Source organism: Lissotriton vulgaris, chromosome 1_1, assembly GCF_964263255.1.
Source record: "Lissotriton vulgaris chromosome 1_1, aLisVul1.2, whole genome shotgun sequence".
Lineage (NCBI taxonomy): Eukaryota > Metazoa > Chordata > Amphibia > Caudata > Salamandridae > Lissotriton > Lissotriton vulgaris.
In genome coordinates this window covers 1696324355-1696340508 of record NC_141685.1, presented here as the reverse complement: position 1 = coordinate 1696340508, position 16154 = coordinate 1696324355, and the positions used below count along the sequence as shown (strand labels likewise).

The 16154-nt window shown below is 43.8% G+C and overlaps 1 protein-coding gene across 1 annotated transcript in view; it reads left to right on the top strand.

Annotated features, from left to right (window-relative positions):
- GDI2 (GDP dissociation inhibitor 2) overlaps positions 1 to 16154 on the top strand; it is a 292509-nt gene that overhangs the window by 116462 nt on the left and 159893 nt on the right. The window contains exon 5 of the mRNA XM_086918937.1: positions 8178 to 8376. Coding sequence (XP_086775063.1) covers positions 8178 to 8376 — 199 coding nt within the window. The remainder of the gene's footprint in view (positions 1 to 8177; positions 8377 to 16154) is intronic.

Genomic DNA, 16154 nt, shown 5'->3' with positions numbered 1-16154 from the left:
TGGACAGTCCAGACATCGGACTCTGTCAGTTGAGCCAGGATAGTTTGACAGGAGACTGGGGTGCAACACAGGACACCAGCAGCAATCCCACAGCTACAGTGGTCATACAGAGCCAATCTGCAAGGGGCATTAAGGATTGCGCCTCCCTAATCAAAACTGCCCTACACCGCGCCTCCTCAATCCAATTCCGGCTCTGCGAAATCCTTCTAAGCGCTAAGCTCTAAGCACTGAAGTCCGGGCCTCCGAGGTAACACCTTCAGCACCACGCGCTCTCACTGCTTGGTCGCAGATGAGGTCCGGGAGAACCAGGGTGGCTATTCCCCACCCCCCCCCCCCCCGCTAGGGGGGAGAAAAGGAAGAAGACAAAAACCACACCCTAGTGCTCAGCACAGCGCCGAATCCCCACTAATTGCAGCAAACCTGGAACTAAAAGACATGTCATCACTAAGTGGCTTAACTCACTCAAATCAACCGAAAATGTATACAAAATGCAGCTTTCTAAAGGACGCATGATCAGTTCTTTACTCAAGCAATGCTTTCTCAAAGGCCTACAGACCCCATCTCTACCCCTACAACTTCAGCTTCCTTCTCCTGTCGCACTGCCACAAGAGGAGACTCGCAAATGAGTTAATTATCTGAAGAGCCCACTAGCGCCTAGCAATGCAACGGCAAATTGGCTTACTTCAAAATTGTGCCTTAAGGCACAAGAGGCTGCTCCAGGAGATCCCCTTGCTGCTCTGCACCAAACAGCTCGGGAGTGAAAGGTACATGCTTATCACAGTGAAAAAAAATCTGTTTCCAACCCGACTACCAGGGCACCCAGGAACTCCTATGCTGCCTGAACAACAAGCATGGCAACACTCTCGAGCCCTATCATATCCAGCTTCGGACCTAGCATCAGCACTAGCCTCACCACCGGCTATAGAAGCCCGGTGCATGCCCCAAAAGCAATCGGCTACAGGGACTCTCACAAGAGGAACTCAGCCTCAAAAGGAACATGCAGACTCCACTGCCAGAGCTCGGTCCAGATGCCAGCTCCACCCAGTCACAAGATAAGAGCAATGCCATAGGAGGCACGGAAAGTGGATCGCAGGCAGAACAAGTACCAGACATCACTCTCAGCCCACCACTGATCAGTATGAATAGTATCCCCGCTCCAACACCGTGGCCTACAAACACAATCGTATCAACCCCAGCTTCACTGCCTTCCCTATCCCGGCCGCTACTCCATCCAGGCGGGATATTCGAAGGGACTGCCGACCTAATGCAGCAAGAGGAGGGGAGGGCGATCCTCTCCTACTTGATCAAACAAGAATGGGAGGACATGCTTGCCACCTACTCGCCTGACCAGCAACCGAGGGTGCCTCCACCCACGGAGCTCCAACTGAACTCCCAAACTCTCAGCCAATCGCCAAGTGAGATGACTAAAGACAAGCCCAAAGGCGGCATGACTCCCACAGAACAAGCTGGCAGTACCTGGGTCTCTCTCCTAAACACTATGCAACTGGCCATCGAAGCACTCCAATATCAGTCTGAAAAAATGGACATTCACTCATTATTAAACACATTGGCACTCTTCACAGCAGGCATCGATGAGAAACTGGGGGACCTGAACGGTCTAATTAAGAAAGCTAAATCCGAGGTCCAACTTAGTTGCGGTTGCAGCCACATAGTTGACAAACGATCCACTCTTCCCTCAATGATAAATAACATTCTAGAGGATATGAGTAATGCAACCTCTTGATCCACAAGCAAGCTCCCAGGTAGTAGCAATACAGCACTGGGCATGGCCGAAGGCAAACAAGTACATCTGATCCATAGGGAGCTATCCCAATGCAATCCGCAGGAGAGCCCTGACATCACCTCCTGGGAAGGTAGGAGTGCTCAGCGAATCGATGGCAGAGCCTCTAGAAGGAGCTCAAGTCCCGAAGCTCAATTCCAAACAATGCTATCAACAGAAAAGGAAAGTTTGCTATCTGAAAACGACTTAAAATCCAACAACCTACTTTCCCATCTTCTCCGGACAACACACAAAATTGGATATCAAATCACACTCCTTAATCACTCAAAACAAGGCCCAGTTACTTTCCAACAATCCCAACAACCCATCTGAACAAGGAGACATCTCACCTATATTGAATATCGACTGGGTACTCTCGTAAAATGGGAAAGAAAATGGAAAAGGGTACACCGCTAAGTCACCACTCATAAAGGCCCGCTGGGTAGTTGCCAACAGCCGCCACAAAGCTTGAATATCACCGGAGGGTTCCCCCTCTATACCCATAATCCCTGAACAGCCTCAACAGCTAGCTGTAACGGAGGGACACACACTGGCACTAGTGCTGGCAGCTTCAATGAGAAGCGACACACAATAATTTAAGCTAGTGGGTGGAGAACAATCAGATAACAAAACTAGGCCGAATTAAAATACATTGTTAAATGAGGGAAACCAGACTTGTGCAGCCCAGGAAGAACAGAATACTGTGCAAGCCTCAAAGCAGGCATGTTCTGGGCTAACCACAACTGAGACAAAGCCAAGGAATCCAACATCGAGATCACCTATTAAGGGAGTGGAATTCCAGCCAAGGGAAGCAATTAGCCTCATCTGCCAACCTGGAACAACGGCACTTGTCATTGACCAACGACAGGCCATACAACTACCAAGAATCACGCAGCAGAAAACACTTGTCACGCTTTTTCACCTCACATATATCTCCAAAGGACACTCTGAGTAGAGGAAATATCTTAAGGCTATTACAGGCAGTTCCAACTCTTGCTGGCCTGAGATCAACTGACTCTCAATAGAGTTCATCGGCACAGCAAACCCTTCAATGCCAGAGGCAGAGAAAATTCTAGCAGAACATCGCATCTTTCAAACCTGGGGCATTGACAACCTCCCTTACCAAAAACCTGGGTACCCACTACCCCTACTAGCCCCCATTTCGAGTCCTGCATTGACAAAACCGCAGAGATGCACAAACTCTGTGGTCAAAGGGGCACTGGAAAGATCACCACAACAGAGGGCCAATGTGCTGGCGGGCCTACAACACAGAGCGTGGGCTGCACCAGCACATCGGAGCAGATCTTCACATATTGGCCCTATCACCTGAACCATAACCACTTCCGCAGAGGTGTATTGACGTTTCACACAGAACGAAGGTGGAACAAGAGCCAAGGACATCTCACTCCGCTTATGGAATATTAACGTTCTTTCTACAAAAATTCTGGATCCGGAATTCCTGCAATATGTCAAGTCCTTTGACATGATCATGCTACAGGAAACTTGGCTCACCGACCCGCATCACATACAAGGTTTCATGTGCTTTGCCACACCGGCCGTAAAGGGAGGCAAATTTGGACACCGCTCTGGAGGGCTTGCAACATATGTATCCACCACGAGCATAACATTGGCTGCGCTTGTGGGCTCTACTTCAGCAGCCACCACAGCAGTCAAACTCCCCATCCTCCTCCAGGGCGAACAAACAAAGGCGGCTTTAGTCAACACATACATTCAGCCAAAACAGAAAGTGAAAGATTCAAAAAAGCTTATTTGTCAAGTAACAAAGTACGTAACTGAGATTGAAACCTCAAACTGTCCTGTCAGAGTACCTAAACCAATACCTCTTTGGTACATCAGGGGGTGAGGAGGTTTGTATCCAATGCACAATTTTCAACATTCCGATCCAATGTGCACCAACACACGGAAGCAAGAGCTGTAAGAAAAGCCATCTTCTGGCAGAATTAGAACACCTAAACCTCAGAGCTCTTAACGGTAGATTCCTCAAAGACTCTCCTCCTGTTCCATCATACTACTCCTCTACAACAATTTCCATATTAGATTATATGTTTGAAAACCTCTCACTGTTTCCACTAATCCTGGGGTTCAGAATGGGGGACGAGGGGGAAGAGCGATCACCGCCCCCAAGAAACTGCTACTAGCCACTGCAACCATCTTCATCCAGCGAGTACTAGCTCAGGCTCATCTACACCTCAAATCTAAGGAGGATCAAATGTGCAGATCTTAACGCAGAGTCCCTGTCAGTAGCAGCAATTGAGCTCTTTGTCACAAGCAACAAGCTCAAATGACCAAATAACCCAATGGGAACATTTTACTGCCATATTATTAAACTGTCGGGCCGCACCACCAATCATAAAAGATCACTCCCAGGCTCTGAGCCGGGGAAATAAGATCCCGAAAGCTCAGACCACTTAAAGCTAGTTTAAAAAATCTATAAACAGCACATTAAGCGCTTTGAGAAGAGAGCCAGGGGCCTTAAGCGCCCGTTCACTTTTGAGGAATCAAAGGAACTCACTCAAAAAACTGAAATGAGAAATTAATAAAGAGCAAGAAAATGCAACTTGGGCAAAGCTTCATTACATAAACCATGATGATAGCGCCCACTTCTGGAAAATTGTTAACGCTATTATCCACACTCACCAGGAGGGAATTTCGTCACATATCTCACAAGAAATCAGGGTTGAATTTTTAACTAAGCTTTTCAACTATCAAACGGGAGGCCTCCGCATATCAGACACTAACAGACGGCTAACAGTAGAACACTCTAGAGCAGACCCCAATGAGACGCCAGCGCCGAGCATGCCTGATATAGACATGCCTGCATGCGAGGCCAGCGACCCTATGCCACTCTTAATAGAAAAGCAGATCGCAAAAGGGAGAAAAGAAGGGCCTCCAGGCCCGAACAGCATCCCACAGGCACTGTTCAAAGCAAAGGCGGCTGACTGGGCAGACTTCCTGTCACCTCTTTTCTTTGAAGTCAGGCTATTAAGCAGACTACCAGAATCATGGAAAGACTCGACAATAGTTCCGATTTTATAAGAATGGTGACAAGGCCCAGGAGAGCAACTACCGCTTGGTAGCAGGATCGATAATTAAGCAAAATACTTTGCGGGCACTGTCCTACAGGGTCTCGCAGCCTGGGCAGAGAACAATACGTTAATACCACTAAATCAGACCGGCTTTTGCAAAACAGCAGGCACAACAACAAATATCCTCGCAATCTCCCTACCCATTGACGCAGTCAAGCCCTCCAACCTCTGACTACATCTATGGTTCATCAACTTTATTGCTGCATTCGATAACGTTGAGAGGGGCAGACTGTGAGGGAAGCTAGCGAGCTGGGAAATCCCACAGGCCATCCTAAACACCTTGTCACTTCTCCACACAGATACCTGGGTTCTGGTGAAATTGGGCGGCCGGATGCGCCTCTCTTCAAAAGTCCCTACAACTAAAGGTTTGAAGCAGGGTTGCGAGCTTGCACCCACCCTGGTCAAACTATTCACGGCTGACCTTCTGCAAGCACTTAACACCTGCAACTCACATGCACCCAATCTAGGAGGCAAAATATTGACCAATCTTATGTATGCCGATGTAGTGCTGCTCAGCCATACCTATTCCAGTCTCCAACATCTACTCATTGGAATGCAGAAATATGCCACAGAGAATAACCTAAAAATTAACTTTAGTGAGATATGGACAATGACGGTAAAAAACAAAAGGAAACTACAGAGGACTTGGCACTTGGGAGGTACACAGCTTGAACCAGCAGCTAAATATGAGTACCTAGGCGTCATTGACAAAGAAGGGTCCTTTGCCCGCCAGACAGAAGAAATCCAGAGGAGAGAGTTGGTCATAGCAATATCGATGAAAAATCTTGTAACTAAACAGATGGGGCCTACACTGAGCCCTCTCCTAAAGGTAGTACAAGCCAAACTACTCCTCCGCTAACTTATGGCAGCGAAGCAATCCGGGGAAGAGGCGCCAACTTACTGGACAGCACTCTAGTTGAAGCATACAGAACCATGTTTAGCCTCCCGACCTACGCCTCACCAGCTCAAATAAGGCTTGAGTTCGGCTTATTAAAACAATTTCTGGCCAGACATTACACATTATCTGCTGGAATAAGATCAGAGCCTCCAATTCAAACATCTTAAACCAACTGCTATTGCAAGAACTCGAGCACAGGGAAACATCCTACGCAAGAAGCTATCTACAGCAATCTAAAGAAACTGCCAGGCTCACCGAGCTCTGGAACACACAGCTCCATCACCTAACCTTAAAAAAAAGTGGTCTGGAAGTGCGTAAAACAACTCTGACTGGTGGAGGACAAGGCAACCTTCTCAGCTAGATCCCATGCCTGGATGACCCTAAATTCCTATGAAATACTTGCTTCTCAAAAGTTCTTCAATCAGGCTTATCCTAAATCAATAAAATACAATTCCTAAGGCATAGACTGGGCATTCTTCCATGCACTAGGCACTTCCCACCCTGGCTGAGAGCATCGATCCAAAGCAGTTGCAGGCTGTGCGATATGGAACAAAAGACATTCTGCACTTTATCTGCACATGCAAGGATCTGAAGCTAGAGAGGACACGGCTGTTAAAGACCCCCTTCAAGCAGAAAGGAATTTGCACTAAGAGGCAAGCGGTGCTGTCCTGCTTTGACCCGGGGGCCACGCAACTGAACTGCAGAACGGTAACATTTGTTACGCTGGCCGACCAAGAAATGCCTAAAATGACAATCCAATATCAGCAATGTTCGTAATAAGCTGCCTGTGTAGACACTGGCTCACAACCTGGTCACTGCATCTCTCTGTGGCAATAAGAAAAAGCATCTTTTTTATGTATAAAATATCAGCTGGTGCCATATTCGTTAGGTGCCATTACCAAATATGTATGCACTGTACGGTACCTTACCACGTGTACTTTTGGGTTTAGTGATGTCTTTTAACGATTGCACTGCACTTTATTACGTGTACTATTGATGCACTTTAACGGCTTCACCGGCTATTTTAATCAGTCATGTACGTGCTGTACAGCATTTTATTATTATTATTAAATTAGTTTTGTAACGCGCGCAGCTACCCAAAAAGAGTTTCCCGGCACCTAGCACACAAATTGCTAGAAAAGGAGCAGTCCAGAACCATTATGTGTATTATTGGTTTTACCGGCGCATAACTGTTTTATTGGCTACTTTAAAATGTTGCAATTGTTTACAGTAACTATGCAAATAAAAATAAACTTGGAACTTTAACTGACTCAATCCCTTAAAACCTCATGTATTGGACTTACAAATTTAAACCAATGATTGTTGGTGTGTGATCATGCAGTTAATATACACATTTGAATTCAGGTGGTCCCTGCTCCTTTCCAAAACATCTCGGTGAATGATTATCCTGAACAGATTGCAACACATCCGATATAAGCGTACCTGCAAAATTCAGCCCGAACTGCAACATTTGAAAACTTGCATGACACCACTCCTTTTTGGAGGTGAAAAGCTCTGACTGAAGTTTTCTTAGCACAGAGACACTTCCTCAATTCCTGATGAGAGCTGCTGAATGGTAGAACTCCTCTACTTGGTCCACAAAGCCTCGCATGGCCTTTCTCCTACATAGATAGTCAAATACTGCTTACCCTAACTACCTACCAGTGCCAAGAAGCACTCTTTCAAGTAAGATACAACTTTTTGTGTGGGAGAAAGGCTCTATGCAAAAGTCTAAATCGCCTTCTCCGGGGACCAGGCTTCATGGCTTTGGTCGCAGACAAAAAGCCCTCTTGTCCTGCTTAGCTTAAGGCATGTAACTTGAATCTATACACTGTCTATCCTTGTGATCTAAAGTCATGGATATAGCCAACCTTCCCATCCCATAGACCATTAACTGGTGCCTCAGTTGAGTAATTTATACAATCAAAACTTCTATAACGTTCACTCACTTCACGATCATAGCGCCTGGAGGCAATCTGACAGGTAGAAGTGTGTTTTAACATTCCAAGGAAAATAAATAAAAAAATTGCTGATATCCTTACAAAACTTAATTGAACTGCCACTCGCTGGCTATTTGTGTACAGAGGCCAGATCAAAGGACGCTTCATCCATCCAAGTGGCCACAGGCTGTGCCTGGCACCTCAAAGTACCTTTCTCCTTCATTCCTGAGACCTCTGGCATTGCAACCAAAGGTTCTTGTGGATCAGATAGGCATATTTTGCTTTTGTATGTTACCTTTTAATAGCTCATTTATGTTCTGAAAATAGTTATTGGCTTGTTTGTTTTTGTTGTGTTTACTTTTTTCAAGAATAGAATGACACGTTATTGGAATACTGGTACTGTAAATATCATATTTAATGATTTTCACATGCATAATTTATTTTTTCTTTAGGTTTAATGGGTCTTTTTGAAAAAAGGCGATTTAGAAAATTCTTATGCTACGTTTCTGGCTTTGATGAGAACGACTCCAAAACACTGGAAGGTGTTGATCCAAAGAATACCACAATGAGAGATGTGTACAAGAAGTTTGACTTGGGGCAGGATGTGATTGATTTCACAGGGCATGCTCTGGCTCTCTACAGAACTGACGAGTGAGTCCATAACAATACATTGAAAATGCTCTGAAAGGTGCAAGTTAGCCACTACTGTAGAAAATAACAAAGCAAGGTTAATGTCACTGAAGCACTGAATGCCTTACACAATATAGTTCCAGTGAAGGTTTTTTTATGTTAAAGGATTTGATATTGTTTGCTGCTCCTGCGGTTGTTGGATATTTCTGGCAAAGACATGTGGAGGACGCTGCACTGACAACCCTGCTGAAGTTGTTCGTTGCATACTGAAATCCCTCTATGCGTATGTTGATTCTCTCTATTCTTATGTTGGAAGTGACGAGCAGTGTCTTGTAATCTCAAAGGCATTGTGGTTGGCATCAAGTATCCATTTTCTGGTCTATTAGCCTCTTAGTCCGTTCTGCTGAATAATTAGTACTATTTTTTCTCCTTTCCTTAACTTACTGTAGGGTACTTTGTGCCCCCTAATGCTTCAATGGAAACTGCTTTCATTGTTTGAAATAGTGTGAAGATTACAGATAAACACCCATTACATATGTATACTGTAAAACAGTTACTTCCCCTGACGTCTGTATAGAGTGGAATGAATCCCATGCTAATGTCTAATTTTTCACCCATTGCTGCAGTCCAAGTTTTTACAAGAATTATTTAATTGCTTCAGTTGCTGTTTCCAGTCCCATGGTACTAGATGACAAAATGCAAACAAAAGTACTAGCACGTTACCAGTGTCCTAGTCCATCTTTTATCCTCGTTTTGTAGCATATGGCAGAGGCTCACAGAAAATCATAGTAAGTTGGTAGCCTGTTGTGTTGGTAATAGATGTGGGGTGAGCTGTATTTGACCATATCTTTTTATGCTGCATATTGGTGTAATTTCTGTCATCTATGGCAGCAGTATTTACTGGTTCACTGAAAATGCAAAAGTCGTAATGTTGACAAAGGCACATGAAAAGACTCAGTTGCATAGACTCAGTTGCATAGACTCAAGACGATATCCAGTGTCAACTAAATGGATATGCACCACTGGCCCCAATAGACCTATTTTTCAGGAGCACTGCCTGGAGCGGGAAACATGCATGCAAAACCACAACCAGCTACAAGAATTCACCATAGTTGTCAGTTTCTTCACCATCTACTCTTTGATTAGTTCCAAAGCACAGAGACCGAAACTACAGAGAAAGACAAACAAATGACACCATTTCCCTGAATCAGATGAAAATAACTTTCAAATATTCAAGGGATAAATTGACTGATTTTCAAACCATATCAGTGATCTACACATAGGGGTTTTTAAGTAATCTTCTCTTCCACTAAAACAATAGAGGCTGTGTAAATTGTCTTGTGCAGATAATGTAAATGTAAGAGTTGTATTTAGGCAAGGGTTTTGCCCATAATATAGCACTGCAAAAAGAGTATCCGGTTGCAGATTTACAGCAGCGGTTAGATTCCTTTAAAGCACAAACTGCCATTATCCATGTTCTTGTACCCTTTAGCAGCCGTCTCATGTTATATTGACTTCTGTATGGCCACTTGGGTTTTCAGACGCAAAAAGTGCATTGGATATGCCCAGACGTGGGTCCTGTGCTCACTGTGCCACAGGACTCCACCTCACGTTCTTCATAGACTAGCTGCTGATCTCTAACCTGAAGTACAACCTCACCAGGATGACCCATCAGTTGTTCCAACAAAATGTGCAGAGGTGGCTATTGATACAAATGTAAACAAAGAATATCTGCTCTTCCAAATGAAACATTTTTTACAATAATGCAAATTATTATCCAACATCTAAACTTGCAGCTGAAAATACTTTTCTAAGCATGTGTATTTTTGTAAGCCATGTTAGGTTATGGAGACTTCTGCCCCAGAAGAGTTCCAGAATACTGTCTTTATAGTCCTAAGCAATACATTTCCGAGAGATCGTTTGTGGTTGTAGGAATTTATTCTGCCCAGACTGCACTTGTGAATTTTTTTTATCAAAAGTTGACAATTTATCATAAAAGCTTAATATTAAACCAAAAACAATGCACAGATTTTCTCCATATACTTTAAATCACACAACTATCTAACTACCGTAAAGAAGTGCACGTAATGCTTTGCTAGCTCCAACTCATTACTACATTCTGGGAAAGTTAGACCCTCCCAAAAAGTATTTCATAATATCATTTCACACAACAGACAGTCTAACTTTATATGACAGGAGTTGACAGCCCACTCCGGCTAGTTGTGTGATAGTCCTCAATTTTAACTGGCCCAACTAAAAGCCATAAATTTCCCTGCCATGCATTTATATCCATTAAGTACATTTATAGTATGCAGAGCTGTAGATCACATGCTTTACACACTCCTACCATCTAGCGTTAGGCGTGGGCGTTGCTAGTTGTGTTTTTTCAAAGTATACATTACTTTTGTGAGGTGACTTGGGATCCTTTCCAGAAATTTACAGTGTACCAGACAGACTATTTGTTTTTAGGTCTCGCGACCTATCAATGCGCGCAAGCGCATTGAGCGTAGCGAGAATTCATGTCCTCAAAACGCTCGTGAAACAAAGGGTTTCGTTCGTGCGGTTTTGTTTAAGTTCACGTGAATCACGTCACCAAACAAGCACACGCATTCACGGCCGCACAGCACATCAAAGGGCTTCTCCTCCCCTAATTATTCATGGCCGGCCACAGGCCGGCCGTACTTTCAGTTTCCCGGCCGCTCTGCATTATCAGGTACGTGTTGTTTTTCACTTTGTCTCCGTGCGTGCATCTCCCTCGTGGTTTTCCCCCACCACTCGTGTTGTTCTCTCCCTTGTGAACCCAACCCACCCCCCCTTGCATTTCCCGTACTTGTCTTTATTTTTTTCCTTTCAATTCTTTTTTTCTCACGTTTATTTTTGCTTCTTTTTCGTTACATTCCTTTATTTTCCTTTCTGTCTCCCTTTTTCATAGGTAATGTTTCCTATCCCACTGTTCCGTCGTTTCTTTTCTCTTTCTTTAGTGTGTCGTGTTGGTGACGCATTATTTAACTTTGTCTCCGTGCGTGCGTCTCCCTTGTGGTTTTCCCCCACCACTCGTGGTGTTCTCTCCCTTGTTCATTCTGTGCCTCTTTTCTGAGACATTTTTTAAATTAATTTTGAACGCCTTATTTAGCTGTGCATTTTATCAGCGTTTATTGGAGAGACAATCCAGTTTTAAAATGTACTTCTGTTCTGTTTTGTGTTTCAAATGCATATGTTCAAGTGGTTCGTGGCTCTCCTTAGAGACCGGATATACTACGTAGGTCCAAAACGGCCGAATGCATGCTATTTTTTTTAGATAACAGCGCATTGTCAGTTATCTAATGGTTGCAGGCCACCCATATGGCTGCTATCAAGCTACGATTATGAATGTGCGTGTGTAGGCTGTGCCTGATGATCTCCACTCCTTGAAAAGCTCAGGTTCATGTTTGTTTATAATGTAGAAGCTTGGAGGCTGCAGTAGAAACTCCCTAGTTAATTTCCCTAATATATTCTGATGGGTAGACTTACCCTGGTTGTGCTGGTTGAGTGTGGGTCATGTGAATGGAAGGAGCAGCTGTCTGTGTAAGGATAAATTGCCTGTGTCCATGTATTCAGCTTGGATTCAGTGTGCTGCCTTCACTGCAGTCTGAACTTTTTAATCTGCGTGAAATATTCATGGGTAACATTATTTACTTCAAAAATAAAACCGTGCGTGTTGCCTCCCAGCGCTCTCAAACGACACATCTGGATATGTAAATAACTCCCAGGAGCTGGCACAGTTTCAATGCAAATGCTCCCCGGAGTGGCAGAAAATAGAGCACTTAACTCCATCAGCCCCGTCTGCTAGGAGCATGGATTTTTCGCAACATATTTTGTTTGATTGAATTTTGTCTTTATATCCTAATTATTGTATTCAAATAATTATACGTTGTGAAATATTTCATTTATGTATTTTGAAGTTCGATTCTTAGAGGTTACCTCTTCCTAACCCCACCCCCTTGCTCCCCACACACTCCCAGGATAAATGTAGAAAACAAACAGAAAGGTTTTGTACATGGTTGTTTGGTATGAAGCATTTGATGACTTCAAAGCGCTTCAGGTATTAAAGATTTTATCCAGAGGAAACCTTGAGAATGGCAGTCCAGTTCCTCCTGATCTTCCACATCAGGGGAATGTACTTCACTTGGAATTCAGGAGCAGGGGCCTTGGAATTTTCATCAGCAATTTTGGTGATTGGAGCTCTGATGTCCTGGGAAAAAACTTGCAGTGTATATAATCGGGTCCCTCTTGTAAATTCACACACACTTTGTTTATTTTTATTTAATAGTTTTCTCCCATACTACCGTGATAAACAGAGTTTTTTAGTGTATCTACAGTGCTAAAAAGTGAGGCTAAGGAACTGACATTTTTTAAAGTAGTACACAGGTGAAATTCATAGATCAAAGGGGTAGACGCTGGAGCTTGGAAAAAAATGATGATTCTTCTGATTTATAGCAGTAAAATGAGTGTCATATGGCATTAATATTTGCAAACGTTCACCTAATTTATGTTCAGTCCACTAACAAGAGCGAAAGGAAGAGGTCTAAAAGGTGTATTGCTCTAAAACAATGCATTTAAAGATTAAGCATAGCTTAGGATTGGAATACAGTGAATTTGAGCATTTACACGTTATTGTTTTGTTATTGACAATAGGGTCAAGGAAACCCGACACAGCCTGATGTGCCTGTGGTGGTTATCTTGGACATCTGTTTTTAGCTGGTTTATGGGCTGGTTCTTCACATATTTACTTAGTCTACATTTCATTTTCTTAACCATTGTTGCTATCTGTTCAGGACTTAAACAGTAGTTTGTACCCTTTCTGAGTGCACTGACTTATATTAATTGCCTGGACTGCAATGATGTGCCTGAGCAGAAGATGCTCATGTGAGAAAAGGGGGCAATACTGGTGACCCAATATATGGGAGTGTATCAAGCTTTTGTCCTTACTCCTTCATGCTGTATGTCCTAAACTTAGTGGTTAAGCAGCAAACTTCATCTGATTAAACATGGTTGCAGGATTGTCTGAATGACATAAAAGCTGACCAAATCCACTCTGCCCATATAGCCTAACACATCGACAAGGGAGGCAACAAGTTAAGCTTCTGAAAAGCAAGTAACGTTTTTATCCAAACCATATCCACTAAGCAGAGTTTTTGCTAAATAAAATGTTTACATTTTCTGTGTGCCATGAGACCATACAGATAACTATATTAAAAGATATTTTAGGTCTCCCTTATTAGACCGCACCTGTGTTGTCCGTTGCAGGACACATGGTTAGCTTTACAGTGGGCTTAGAGCACACTCGGTGCTTGCTAGTGGTTGGCTTTGTCACTTTATTTATTTGAAAAGCTTTATGTAGCGCTGGCTAGACCCGGAGGTATCCGAGCACTTTCATTTGGTTGCTTCTTGTTTGTCCACTTGTGTCTGATTTCCTTCCTCTTCTTTTGTTTGTCCAACCCCAAGAGCATGGACAAATTACTTGTGTCCATATTCTTTCGCTTTACAAGCACTACGTTTTTTTTTCTTTTTTTGTTTAAGCAGTCCACTAAAGTGCATGTGTTTCCCAGCTTTCTCTATAGTGTACTTCTCTCCTCCTTCCGTTGCAAACCGTATTCCCCTTTCCCATCCACGTGGTTCTCCCTGCCAGCTCCATGTTGCTCTTTCATCTATTTTCTTTCTTCTCAACCCCCCCCCCCCCCCCCCCTCGTTAGTTGCTGAACAAAGTCTAATTGGTAACTAAAGAGAAGAAAACAAGCACTGGCGTTGCCAATAGGTCTCGCAGTAGGAAAGTTGGAGCTATTGGTTTTGTAAATGACAAAGCCCTTTATGTTTTTAAAATGAAAACAAAAATAAAAGGCATTGTTATTTGCAATTGTAATAGCTCCAACTTTCCTACTGCGAGACCTGTTGGCAACGCCAGTGCTTGTTTCCACTGTCATTTTCAGACGTGCTTTTGGAGTTCCGGGACCCATAAGCTACAAAGAACAGTTGCTAGATCAGAATTGCTTCCACTGACTTCGAAAGAACATCGTCAACTCTGATATGACCTGAAGTGTAGTTATTTCTCTGTGCCAGGTTGTATGAGAGTGACTAATTGGGCGAGGTGAAACATAGAGAAGAAGCCCCCCCAGATTTGCCCTAAGTGCAACAGTAATTTCCTGTGGTTGGACGTCCATAGGGTTTGTAAACTCTTCTTATCCTTAGGCACAAGAAATTGAGCTGTTTGGCCTTCCCCCCTTTTTAATAATAAAAAATTACAATACGATATCAGAGGAAATGTCTTCTGTCCGCATTATAAGGTCCTGGGCCCTACAGAGTCATCAACCGCCCTTGGTCCTGAAGACATTGGAAGATTCTGCTCTGATGGGGAAGTTCCAAACCGCATTCTGCCAGGGCAAATGGATTAGAGCCCAGAAACCATGCTTTCAGAAGGCTCCGATTACGAAGCGGAACAGTCATCAAGGACTCAGTTAAGTCGGCATCCATGACACAGACTGCACTGAAGGCCTCCATACCACTGACACAATCTATAGGTCGCCCCTCTGGGGGCTGTACCTCAACAAGCGTCTAAAGTCAGTGCAAGCACTGGTCTCGGACTAGGCTTCTAACCCCGAGATTATGCCCAAGAGGCCACAACAGGGGACAGTGACCACTGTTGCCCAGTGTGAGAAGTTGGCCTGATATGCAGTGCTCACTATTCTAGTGATCACTATGTATCATTCCAAACGACCCTTATTGATGATTGGTTGTAAGTCAACCTTATAGACCAGCTATCCTAGTAGCATGGACAAGAGCAGTCTTTAGGCTAAACTCTAGAGGGCGTGTTAAACCAGCTGTTATACCATCACATATACCCCTTTAACACCAAGTGAAAGGACACCACACAAGTTGTTATGAAAATAAAAGGATATTTATTTATAACAAGTCTACCCTGATCTCTTTGAGTCAGGGAGCTAAGCACACAACAAAACTCTTAAGAAAATACAAGTTGCACAATTTACACAAATGCCCGAGGGGCACGAAAAACCATATACTACAAAAGTGGAATGCGAAATACTAGCAGGTAAGTAACTCGATCCAGAGGCTTTAGGATCGCTAGGACTACACTACTGAACCTTCAGGTTAGGAGCAGGAGGCCTAGGGAGATCGGGTGCCGAGTGTGCACTCTCATTCGGGATGCGGGTGTCAAGGTCAGACCACGTCGTCCCTTACCTTGGGCTAGACCAGGAATCTCTTGGACGACGTAGATGATTTCGCAGAGACGCAAGGGACCAACTTCCAAGAAGTCTAATCGTAAACTCACTGGTCTTAAAATACAGTTAGATTAAGCTTAGACTTAAGGGAAGGAGGCCGGTACTGGACGTCGTGAAGAGGAAGTTGACTTGCTGTTGACCTATGAAAACAACAAACAGGGAGGACGTTAATAGTACTCTAGGTTCCTCCTTGAAAACTCTTACACTACCTCCCCTGACCCGACCCTAGAAGGTTTCACCTAACCTAATCTATAAGTCTCCTACCTGCAATCAGCAAGGTTATGACTTGGTCCAGTATTTCTTTTGGTTAGGCAGGTGTTGTCGAAGATGTAGATGAAGTTCTATCTTGAGGGGGGGGGGCGAATGTAGTAGGCCTGAAAGTAAACAAACGTTTGATTTAGCAGGGGTTCTTTTATCAAAGGAAAAATAAGAACTCCTTCCTCAGTTTAAACGTACTTGTGATTATCGACTTGTGGTTCCAATAATGATCCTCAATTCACTTGTGCACCAACCTGTGGACTACAC